This window comes from Rhagoletis zephyria, unplaced genomic scaffold, assembly GCF_001687245.7.
Source record: "Rhagoletis zephyria isolate East Lansing unplaced genomic scaffold, Rhagoletis_zephyria_1.1 Rzeph_scaffold_03661, whole genome shotgun sequence".
In the NCBI taxonomy this organism is placed as follows: domain Eukaryota; kingdom Metazoa; phylum Arthropoda; class Insecta; order Diptera; family Tephritidae; genus Rhagoletis; species Rhagoletis zephyria.
Genome location: NW_016160744.1, coordinates 20,463 through 33,101, shown reverse-complemented (window position 1 = coordinate 33,101; position 12,639 = coordinate 20,463). Strand labels below are relative to the sequence as shown.

At 34.2% G+C, this 12,639-nt stretch overlaps 1 protein-coding gene across 2 annotated transcripts; it reads right to left on the bottom strand.

Annotated features, from left to right (window-relative positions):
* Nucleotides 1–835: 835 nt before the first annotated feature.
* Vap33 (VAMP-associated protein 33kDa) lies at nt 836–12,388 on the bottom strand. 2 transcript variants are annotated; one of them, XM_017624516.1, is made up of 8 exons: nt 12,281–12,388; nt 11,807–12,220; nt 2,821–2,973; nt 2,632–2,738; nt 2,447–2,546; nt 2,299–2,375; nt 2,107–2,211; nt 836–1,158 (listed from the first exon to the last, which is right to left on the bottom strand). In XM_017624516.1, exons 2-8 carry the CDS (start codon nt 11,859–11,861, stop codon nt 1,006–1,008), a joined length of 750 nt encoding a protein of 249 aa, XP_017480005.1. In that variant the 5' UTR covers nt 11,862–12,220; nt 12,281–12,388; the 3' UTR covers nt 836–1,005. The 2 variants fall into 2 exon arrangements, with proteins under 2 accessions (XP_017480005.1, XP_017480006.1); XM_017624517.1 differs by having other exon boundaries at nt 12,277–12,368.
* Between the last annotated feature and the right edge of the window lie 251 nt (nt 12,389–12,639).

Here is a 12,639-nt window from a genome sequence, read left to right as displayed (position 1 = left end):
TTTAAAAGGCAAATGAGTTACTATTACATATATTTAACCTATTCAGTAATAGTTCCGAGATTAAAGATATTGCTAGAGAATTTCGTTTCTAGAACACGGTAAGCGCATGATTAAAGAAATTAAAATAAAATACATTAGTTATTATTTATTAAACCTAATGCTTTTTATAATGCATATTCTTTCATTTTTAATTATTCATTCTTTTGTATTAACTTTTTCATATTTTTGTTTTTAGTCGTAGTTCATTGTTTAGCCCTTTCCACTTTTTGCTACAATATAAAGTTATGAATAAATGCCGTGCCAACGTTCAATCGGTGCGCTGTGGCTATACAAAACGTATATTCTGAAAGGTTTCACACAAACACAGAATTTTATTTTAACTACCCTCCCTCCCTCTCTACTTCCAAACGTTCGTTCAGTCACCGCCGTTTCTAATGTTTTATCTACTTTACACCGAGCTTTATACATTTACTTGCTGTTTCATTATATGTTTACGTGTGTGTGTTAAGTTATACTGCAATTTACCTTGTTTTTTGTTTTTGCAAATAATGATTTTTTAGCTTTAATGAATTTTTCTCAAGTTTCTATGCGCATCTGTCCGCTCATCGCCATTTATGTATGTGGTTACATGTATTTCAAAATAACCTTTCAACAATATTTATTAATTTTTTATCGTTTTTTTTTTTTTTTAGCTTTAATTATTTGTTTATTTCATTAGATAATTTGTGTTGCTTTTGTTTTTACCGCTGGTTTCTTGCTTGTTTTAAATATGTATTNGTTTTTTTTTTAGCTTTAATTATTTGTTTATTTCATTAGATAATTTTTGTTGCTTTTGTTTTTACCGCTGGTTTCTTGCTTGTTTTAAATATGTATTTTAAGTTTCGTGTTCATTGTTCATCTGGTTTGTATTTTTGCTGTTGCTTATACATATTATGCTGTTGTTGCTGTTGCGATCTTGTTGGTAAACATGTCCGCACTTCATAGTTTTGCTTGCGTTGTATGCATTCAAAAATATTTGCCAAACAGGAAACCGAATATGGCCGCAACAATCGACAACGCTATATAAAATACCGGAATTTGCTTCTCGCCCAGTATCGGTGTATAGGCCTGATCGTACATCGGTTTCGAATAGGAATCCCGAATTTTGACGATTTCATCCTGAAATCAAAAGATAAAATGTTTTGTTACCTTGAAGAAATACGACTCGAATAAAGGCATATAAATATGTACATATGTACATGATTAACATTCATAGCTCACACTTGAGATAGATAGATACTAAAATAAGGGGTGCGATCTATTGTGTCCTTTTCTCTTCACAACACTTATTTAAAGGACAGATCCCTCAGAAAGTTCAATGGCTCAGACGTTCTTCTTTTAAAAACTTAATACGCATTTTACGAATGTAATTTAAAGACATATGGTTGGAGTTGCTGTTGTTGTAATAGCACATTGCCCCCTTCCCATCTGAACGGTCTTGTAATGTATATATGTCCCAGAATATAATTTAGGTAGGCCTTCTTAAGTGAATCCATTCTAAAGGTTTACCCAGGAAGGGCTGTAAAAAGTGCTTCTCTGTATGTCATCTAGGAGGGCTTTTCCTGTATAAGTTTATATTAGGTTTGTTCCACAAGCTACTAAAACCTACTTTGGAACGCGTATGTGTAACTCGAAGTGACTTCGAGTAGCTTGTGGAACAAACCTATTATTTAGCATTACAAATCAATTTTACGTTGCCATAAACCAATTTTGATATGAACCTTAAATAAATATCATAAGGAAATAAAAGTTTAGAAGAGACTTTAGAAAAACTCCAAAAAGCCTTCTGATGTACGTCCTACAAAAGCAGAAGCCCTGCAGTTTTTGCTGTTCCATATAAAAAAAGAAAGGTTTGTAGGCCTTTTGCAAGGGCTTTTAACTCCTGAAATTATCTACTGGGTTATTAATGCCACATACTTATGCAATGGCTAGTGAGACTAGTGTTGTTTGCTTGTATTTCCTCTGGTCGTAGTGGTAACGTGAGTCGATCAACGTAAGGTAGTTTGAGTGTACAGAACAACGTCATGTATTAAACGGCAAGAATATATCACATCACTAACTACTTACTGTAAGATGACGCTTCTCTCTTTGCAATTTCTCATTGTCTTCGCGCAGCCGCCTAATGTCAGACAATAACTCTTCACGTTGCTCTGATGGTTGCACATTTGAGACCTTCAAATAAAAGTTAGTTAATTTTACCTATTCATCTTCTTTTGTTATATTGTAGTACAATTAGCTATTTACTGTATTGAAACTCACCTTCTCCTCGCGAAATGGAATTGCTTTATTTTCTGACTCAATTTTTGTTGACGTTTCTTTAACTATCTCGTTAGTGCCTATGTTAAAATAAAATTAAATATTGAGTAAATTTGTGTACGACATCAATGGATGATGAATCGCCTGCTACCTGAACCACCACTGCTGTCTGCGGCTGACGTTACAGTTGGCATCTCGAAGACACATCTCAACTTAACATCCATCAATTGTTGCGGTTCCGACTCCTTCCACTGAGAAAACGTGTAATGAAAGCAATTTATTTTCAAACTATGCGTATTATGATTTATTTAATAGGAGTACTTTTCGCATACTCACCAACTTATTCCAGTCTTCAACTGAACGATCGTGCACAACCAGGCTCTGCACCATGAACTTATGCTTATTCTTGTCGTTGGGATCATACGCAAATGGTTGTAAGCAAACTGTGTGTGTTTGAAGAACAATTTTTTATTACAAGTAATCATTACATTCAATTTAGTTATGCGACTACACATATCAACTTACTTTCAATTCTGGCATGCGTATGTGGTTCAAGTGAACCGAAATTCGGGCGCACACAGTACCGTTTCGGGGCGGTCGTTTTGATCTTGAACAGTATTATGTTATCTGTTGGATTAGTTATTTTCATAACAGTAATAACAGGACGAGTAAATGGACCTGAAAGTAAATAGATTAGAAAACATTTGCTATTAAAATGCATATGCTTAACCATTTTTTTTTTGTAAATTATTCAACAGAAAGGGAATCAGTTATGGTGAATATATAGATGTACATTAGGCTGGGTCAATTTTGTAGGGGGGAGAAATAAAAGGCATTTGTTCGTAATAGTTATATTATGTTATCTTAGGTCTAAGCCCGTAATAATTGGCCAATTTAAAATATATCTTTAGCCCGCGCAATCGATTCAATTTTGAAAATAAAACTTTGGCTGGTAATATGTCGCGATTGCATTCAATGTTGTAAAAAAATAAATATTACCAAAGGATTTGATATCGATGGTACTGTGTAATAACGACACAATTCAAAATCAATAGATTAAAAACTGTTACTCATGTCTCTAATTCTCGTCGAATGCATGTCTAATCGTCCATACTTACTTTAGAAATCCTTAGTGAGGGATGGAAATAGATTAGACAAAGATTAGAGACAAGAGAGGAGCAAGTGGACTCTTGAAAATATTATTTGCAGATGTAGGCGCTGTACACAAGTGCCGTTCTGAAATATGGCAGTAATGTATGCATTAGTCTTGTATCCAAAGGCTTCAACTGCAGATCTTCAGATCAAACAAAAAAATAAAATAAATATAATTTTCTGTCCCACCTTGTGACAGTACGATTTACTGCGTGGTATTGAGTTAGCATTGTCGCAAACATCTACATATGTATATATGCAGGTGTTTAGACTGCAAATAGCCCAAATACCCGTAAAATTTTATGAATGTGCAATTTAGATTTTTGATAAGCTGAGGACTAAGGCTAATATAACGTCATACATATTATTACAAAATATGGTAACAATATCAATCGAGCGGGTGCGTTTGTTTGTATGGCAATGATTAGAAGGGAATTGTGAATGTATGTATGTATATACATATATGTGCAATGCGACAGTCAACGCAGGTCTGCACACGCCATTTTCAGCAAAGCACAAAATGGACGAATAATTGTTTTTAACTTATCAAAAGGCCTTCATTAAGTATGCGATTATTTTTGCTTTTGTAGAAAAGCTAAAATGCATATGTACAGCTGCGATCAATAAAATAGTAGCAAAACTCAAAATGATATAGTTTGCAACTTATGCTTATTTATTTATTTTTTATAATTTTCATTTAAAATATAGTTCGAGCAATGACAGAAATCACACAAATTAAAGTTTCACGGTTTGCACAGAGTTCAAAAAAAATTATAAAATTTCATCAAAATTTCAAAAAAATTTCATGAAATTTTCAAACTTTTTATTCAGAACTTCTAGAACAGTTTTGAGTATGCAGTTTTGTAGCCTATTCCATTTGAGTACAATAAAGTGTCTAGGCACCAAAAATTACCCTTGATTTTTTAGAATTTTTTTCGTCGAGGGTGTTGCGGTAATTTTTATTGACTGAAACTCGCACTTTATTATACTAAAATTGAAGGGGCTACCAAACTACTGACTCAAAAATGTTCTAGAAATTTCGAATAAAATGTTTGAAGCTTTGATGAAAAGTTTTTGAAGTTTGATTAATTTTTGCGAATTTTATGAAAACTTTCAAACTTTTATTTATGTGGTTTCTGTTATAAAAAAAATAAGTAAATAAACATAAGTTGCAATTAACATCAATTTGAATTTCGCTACTATTTTATTGATCACTGCTGTAGGTGCATACATAATACATACATACAAAAGTATGTACATACATATATGCAGCGGATATAAAGTAACGCCATAGATACACACTTATCCAGTCGTCCCACAGGTGAGAACAAACTTTGAAGTTTGTCAGTATTCGAGCATATTTGATCAATTCAAGATATCGACTACTGCGTCCCTAAACCCACCTTCGTCAGGCGCTTCAAAACGAACATCCTATCATAAAGAGAGTTGCAAACACCAAGACCTAGAAGAGGCGAAATAAATTTTTACACGGAATAATGCAGAAGTTTCAGAGATTGAGAAAGAAGAAGAAACAATTGAGCACTGCTTCTATAGCTGCCTAGCTTTAGCTAAGAGCAGAAGAGCGGGCTTTCTAGGTAGGCACAATTTCAGCTCTCTGACGGAACTATCCGATGCAGGAATAAAACCAATCATAAGCTTCATAACAGCTTCAAAATGTGTCTATGCAGAATAGTCACCGATGTTCCCGTGTTTCACAGTGGTATCACAATGGACCTGTAAGTTCGAAGTTAGTTGGTTATTGGACCGACTGCCACATCAAACTAACCTTGAATGATAGTCATTTTGTAAGAAAAAACTCAAGTTTGTTAATCATTTTATAACAATTAAATTTGGTTTATAATTCTTGCTTTTTCGCCAAGGGGGCGAATGTCATATTTATGTTACATTCATACACTAAGCAATTGCATTTTTTTTTTTAATTTCAGACCTTTTACTTAAATTTATTTGAATAAATCGTGTAAAAGTTGGAAATGTAAAGAAAAACAATTGCTTGATTTTTATTCAACATACGGTCCAATGTATAATTTATATTTAAATGGGGTTATACCATGTTCTGACCGACATCGAAAACATGTTTTCGTTGCTAAAANCCAAATGTATAATTTATCTTTAAACGGGGTTATACCATGCTCTGACCGACATCGAAAACATGTTTTCGTTGCTAAAACTGGTCGAAATCTATTGTGTTTTCATCCATGTAAAATATGTCAAACGAAAACCAGTTTTCGCTAAAAAACTACTTGGAAACTCACGGTCCACTCATTCCAATCGGTGCCTGCACCACTTTTCAACAATACAGCTGTTAAGTGCGAAAATCTATGAGGCGAGGCCAATACAGATATCCGCTGGAGTACTCAAGCTCAAAGCAGGTAGCGTATTAACAAAAGCGCTCAAAACAAAAGGCACAAAATCGCAAAAGACAAACAAGAAAACAACATGAAATAGAAGAATAAACGTTCGCTTTCTTCTGGTTGTCGTGTTTTTTTTTATTTTTATGTATTTCCAAGTAGCAATATTCTTCGATGGGTTTTGTATTGTAGTTGTCTTCATGTGGTCGTCCTCTGCTTGAGTAGCGGCAATTTTGTATGCGTGTGTGAAATAACAACAAAAAGAAAAAAAACAGAAGACGATTGTGTAGTGGGCGCTAGTTAGCTTATGACTCGGGGTGAGATACTATAGTGTCACTAGGTACATGTGTGGATATGTATGTGGGTCATTTTCAAACAAAGTGTACATGGCAGGTATTTTTTTTTATTTTTTTTTTGTTTATTTTGTTTATTTTTTACATTGATAAATTTATCCTCTGAAATCGTTTACTGACGTGAAAATTTTTGCAGTATACGAAATTGCCTTTAGGCTTATCAAAAATTATTATTTTTTCTTATTTTTGCATTTTTGTAAAATATTTTCAAGAATGTCACTTTTTTTAAAGTAAGCTAAAGGAATAAATAAGTTAAGAAACTGCTAGAAAAAAGTATACTAACCGATAGGTATTGTACTGATTTTTAACATTAACAGGGCAATCCTGGCAACTGCATTTCACCTCACCACAGTGTTTCGAAAGATAAAAGTCTTTCGTAAGACAGTTGGCTATTCTGGCAACTATCTTAAAAGCTTTTTACTATCTTTCGAAAGACTAATTGAAAGATCTGCTAACGAGGAAATAATATATGCATCTTTTTCTCTTTAAAACAATCAAAAGTAATAAATAAGAATAAATAAAACAAAGCAAAAAAATATAACAAAATATTTAAATAAAGTTAAACTAAAACTTCTCAATTATTTAAAAACAAAGAAATTTAATTTGAAAAAAAAAGAAAAAAAAATCCGCTACCCGAGACTCGAACTCGGATCTTTTGAACGGCATGGTGATACTTAAACTGGTATGTACACCTATGTACATCAGGGTGGTCCAAAAATGCATGTAAAAGAGTAAAGTCGGAATTTGTATGCTCTCACCCCCTAGGATCGTTCTATATCGAAAAAAGTATACCCCTATTCTGATATGATTATACATATTTAAATATCTACATACATATGGTTTGGCATCACTTAGCTAATTGATGACAGCTTTACTTTCAAGAAAACACCGTTAAACACCCTTATCATAACTACCAAGTAAGCCAAAATTTGGAAATTATTTTATACGCTGGCTTCACTTCTAGTCTATTCCTAATCGAATTTAACAATTAAGTAAAAATTTATTTAAAGCCAACATGTCACCTCGATTCCGAAGTCATGAACCCCAGAAACCCCTTATTATCATAGTTTCATTATGGAATGTATTTGTATGTATGTCATTATGTAGTTTATTACCAACAGCTGAACATTTCAGCAATGCGCCAACGTTGCTTTCATTGCGTCATTTTGTCAATATGCGTTTGAGGCGGATAGCCAACATTTTTTTACACTACATGTGCTTTCTTCTTCAACAATTCTTCATGCTTGGTCGCTGTCCACCACACTATTGTGACAATCATCTACTCACTCACTGACTGGCGACGTGCTGCTTAGTTAGTTGCTCAGTCAGCCAAAGTTCAAGATTTGCTTGCCGCTGTTCGCCTAACGCCGCAACGCTTGCATTTTATTGTTTTCACAAACAAATTAAAAAATCGATTTTTACCCAAATTGTGTGGGCGCACAAAGCAGACTATTTCCGACAGTCGCACACCAGTAATGCATTTTTTTTTTACGCAATTAGATTCGCAACTTCCATCTTTTAAGCGTGTAGACAGGCGTCCAGTCAGTTGTGGCTTAGAGGCCCCACAGTAATATCTATGTATGTATATGTACTACGTACGTAAGTAGGTACATATGTTTGCAAGCNGTACGCAATTAGATTCGCAACTTCCATCTTTTAAGCGTGTAGACAGTCAGTTGTGGCTTAGAGGCCCCACAGTAATATGTATGTATGTATATGTACTACGTACGTAAGTAGGTACATATGTTTGCAAGCACTTATCGCTGGGAATATAATAATAGCTAAAATAACTTATGTCATGGAGTGCTGTGTTCATTGACCTAAAGACACAGCCTATTTTGCGAATATTTACTTAAGTGTGTTAATTCGTGTGCATTGTTTATGCGGACGCTGTAGCCGATAAGTTGGAGGTTGCGTACTATGATTTGGTGGAACTTAGGTCCGATTCCTCTTCCGAAAAATGTTCCCAAAATAGTTTTGTTTTCTAATAGTGGTCGCCAACGTCTACATGTGTTTCCTATCATAAAAAGCTTCCCACATAAAACCAGCTCCCGTCCAGAGGCGGCGTTTGAGGAAACGCTCGGAGCCAAATATTTATATTATTATTTCTGTGAAAGATAGAAATACTGGTAGCATGTTACACATTTCTACAACTTAGTTCAACTATTTGTATGGCATTCGGCATCCTGTCTAATTCCGTGCCACGTACACATCTGGATTGGATTTTTCTAGCGTCTTCAAATTTGCACTTTATTTAATGATTTATAGCTCATACCCAAAATTTGTCTAAAAATTCTGGATAAAAAGTTTAAAATTTTCGGGTGCAATGTTAAAGTTTGTTGAATTTTCATAATTTTTGTACGAAGTTTGAAATGTGGATTTATGTGGGGCTGGTTAGGTAAAGTGCTAGACTTAAAAAAAAAAATATATATATATATATAAACATTAAATAAACAAAAGCAAAATAGCTAAAACTAGTCAAAATGTCGCTTGACTTAATCAACTGACCACAAGGGTATATGAATGTACCTCGATAATTTGTTTCGAAAACGCATATACACTTTCCGGGAGCGACAGACAATCTGCCCCCCATACATGATTCTAGTGCCGAGTTTATGAGCGCGAAATAGAAAATTTATTTTTTGGCTGCATTTCAAAATACGGATGAACACAGCAATAAATGCTTCATATAAATAAATCTCTTTAGTTAGCGCTACGATCTACTTCTGATGTGTTTCGAAAATTCAAGTAAAAATTCAAAAACCCAGCATACTTGCATGTATGCATGTACATTTCACATACATACATACATATGCATGGGTATTAAATACGTATGTATGTATATAACTCGAAGAGGAAATGGAAAACAAAATTTGACTAAAAAGCATCAATGGGACGCGTATTGAAATAACCAGAAGAATTGTTGTGATTATTATTCACATATGTACTTGCTGATGCAAACCACCAACACATAACCAAATTGTTTGCAGGTGCCGGCGGGTGATAACCGGAATCGCCAATTGTTCGAGAATTTAATAATAAATACCGGCTTTATAGCGTACGGCGATAATATAGAAGTTTATGTGTGACTTCTTAAGTGCATAACCAAAAAATTACAATATTGAGCTAAGAATGCAGAAATTAACGCTAACGTAAAACTTTCATAGCTCTATTTATTACCAGTACATATTTTACTAAAACAAAATATATAATAATTTTGACTATAGGAGTATGTACATATGTATGTACGTAAATTCAAAACTTCAAAGTCGTTTTTCCCCCGAGTTTCCCTTTTTTGAGTTATGACGCTATCGAAGTAAATGAGCGACGTGTATATAGTTTCGAATTTATACACCATATCTATATACATACAGATGCGATCAACTAATTAGCAACGAAATTCAAAAGGATATTGTTTGCAAATTATGTTTATTTATTTATCTTTAACAATTTTCATTTAAAATATAATTCAATCTATAACAGAAACCACAATAATAAAAGTTTAAAAGCTTGCACAAATTGCAAAAAAAATAATCAAACTTCAAAAAATTGTCATAAAAATTTCAATGTTTTTAGTTAGAATATTAAGAAAATTTTCGTGAATGCAGTTCTAGTCGTTAAAAATTACCGTTGATTTTTTAGAATTTTTTTTTGTGGAGGGTATTGTGCATTTTCTTCCATATAACATATGATCAAAATTTTTTTTTATATGTAAAAACAGCAACACCCTCCACAAAAAAGAATCTAAAAAATCAACGGTAATTTCTACATACATACATGAATAAATACATATGGGCATACGAATGTACTTTTATATTTAAAAAGCAAACTTGCGTAAAAAGATTTACCAAATAGAAATTATGAATGAAAAATATTGTAGTACAACGTTCAATCGATTTTGGGATGAAAGTGAAATTGACTTTGGTTAATTACGGTATTAGGTTAAAATAAACGAACAAGTAGTTTAGCCAAAAGATGACCCGGTCGGCTTAATTTTCTAAACAGAGAGGTTCAGACTTCAAATAATTGATTCTACTGAATAACTGAAAGTTATTTTTGACGACATTAAATATACAATTTATGTATGGACATCTAAATGTACATATATATGTACATATCGCTACATTTCTTTGTACAAAAGTAGGTACATTACAAGAAAACCTAATGGAATTTAAACAAAACACTTACAACATTTGATTAATTAAAGTCCAATATTGAAACCGTAATTTTAAAACAACTTACAATAAAGGAATATACATGTCGGGTTTGGTTAGGTTTATATCTTTGCAAAGAAAAAAAAAACATAAGATAGGACCTTTATGAATCGGCATAGCGATATTTCATATCTATTTCATTATTTTCAAAGGTCAAACGTTGTTCCATGACGGTTTTGCAAATACACGCATATGTACAAACTATACATATTTTGTATGGATATGTATGAAATTTGTGACATGACAGATTTCTTCGTCGCAAAAAAGAATCACCGCCAATCCTTTCGCTTCGCCAGATTCATTCGCTCCGCAAGTGATAATACCACCCATATTATTGTTGTTGTAACAACATACAAATTCCCCAAAGAGTCTTTTGGGGAGTGTTGCTTGAGTGACGGTCCTTGACCAGACATAAATCTGGGTCGTTCCGGTTACGTAGACCCGACTGTCGTGGGAACGCATAGATTCCAGTTGCCAAGCTTATTTGCTTTAAAGATGCATTAGAACGAAAACAAAATTTACAACATTTAGCGCTCGCACATTAGTTGCCTCGGTAAATGGTACATTGGTGGACATACATACATAAGTATACTAATTGCATAGTACAAAAACTAGCAAAGTTCAGTCCAAATTTCACGGCATGAGTAACGCGACAAAATAAAATCGTTGATAAAGCAATGTGCTGAACGTAATTACAGAAATATATAGAACCAATTCCGCCGTGAGTAAATGCAAATCAAAGCAATTACAAGCAATTTCTCACAACCTAATTGAAATATAGGCAGACAATGGAAGACGAGATTGTTGACTTTGACTTTTAGGAAGCTGTTAACCTTTAATAGTTGCACATATCAATAATGTTTAAAAGTTACGAACAGACATTTGTGCAACATAAAATATTAGCAATAAACTTAAATGGTATAAAAAATAGGAAAACTTATGCTTATCTTAAGCCCGCTATACAGTTCAATGCTAGCGTGAACGTGAACATCCACAAAGGCAAAGAATTCCATTTGTATTCTTATTACGGTGTTGGCATGAGGCGATTTTGTTCACACACATCTGTTAAAACTTGTCGTCGACATGCGAATGCTTTGTATACGCACACAGTTGAGTGTGAGCTTGAAAAATATGCATATTATACTTTTTCCAATTACTTTTAATTCTATAATTCTGAAAGATATTTTAATTCTCTATCTTTTGGTATATTAACTACTGCAAATAGTGAAGTAATAAGGAAAACATTGGTCAAGCCTAGATATTTTTGCTCGAGCCACATGGCGGCGGGCGTTGACGTTAACGTTAACGCCGCTGTCCGTATTGCCATCTGTAGTCCGTTTTTTACGGGCAGCGACGCCAATGTAGACTCCCATTCCCCATATTTGTGTTGTTGTTCAGTTGCCTATTGGCCTCACACACTTACCTATAAAGCGCAGTTCGCTTTTTGGCTCAATGATCAATTCCTTCGGCTTCTCCATTGTCGAAGCTGGTGGCGTAGTTGTTGCTGTAATCGCTGCCGTTTTGCTACTTTTGTACGAACGATGCGTCAAATTATCCAATGAAATATGAGTATGCTTTTATTTGTATAAATTTTGTTTCTTTCGATCACTTTACACCTCCGCCTTCGACAATTGAAATATATCTTTGATTTTTCCCCGTTTTTTTCTTCAAGGGCTACTAATGCGCTTCTGCCCCTGCCAATAATGCTGCTTCTTCTGCTTGCTTTTTTTCTTCTGCTTCTTTGGGGCTCTGCTTCTTCCACTTGCCTGTTTTTGAACTCGGCGTCGTTTCCAGGTATTTTTCTTTCACGATCCTTTCTCGTATATTACCAAATTACCTTTTAATGCACGGTAAACTTATTTGAATATTAAAATAATTATAGTCGGAATTTACACACTATCCACAATTCCCAAGTCGCCTTTTTCTTCGTTTGCCTGCACCTCCGATTCGCTCATCAATTTTTTGGCAAGTAAAAAATTTGCAACGCATGCGTCATTTTGAATTAATCGCCGTATTTTTGGCACCTATTCGCCGTATTCATTTCTTCGTCTGGGGCGTGTTCGTTTAAGGAGCAAACAGGGTTGCATGAAATTAAAGCCTTTCATACCGGCCGTTTTCACGTGCTGGAAAATCTCGCTCGCGTGACGACGTATGCGAGAAACCGCACGTGTAGAACGCAAAAAGCACGAAGCATGCTTTTTCCAGCATACCGAGCGGTATGCGAGCTCTCGCTTGCTTTCAACTGTCATTTTTGTT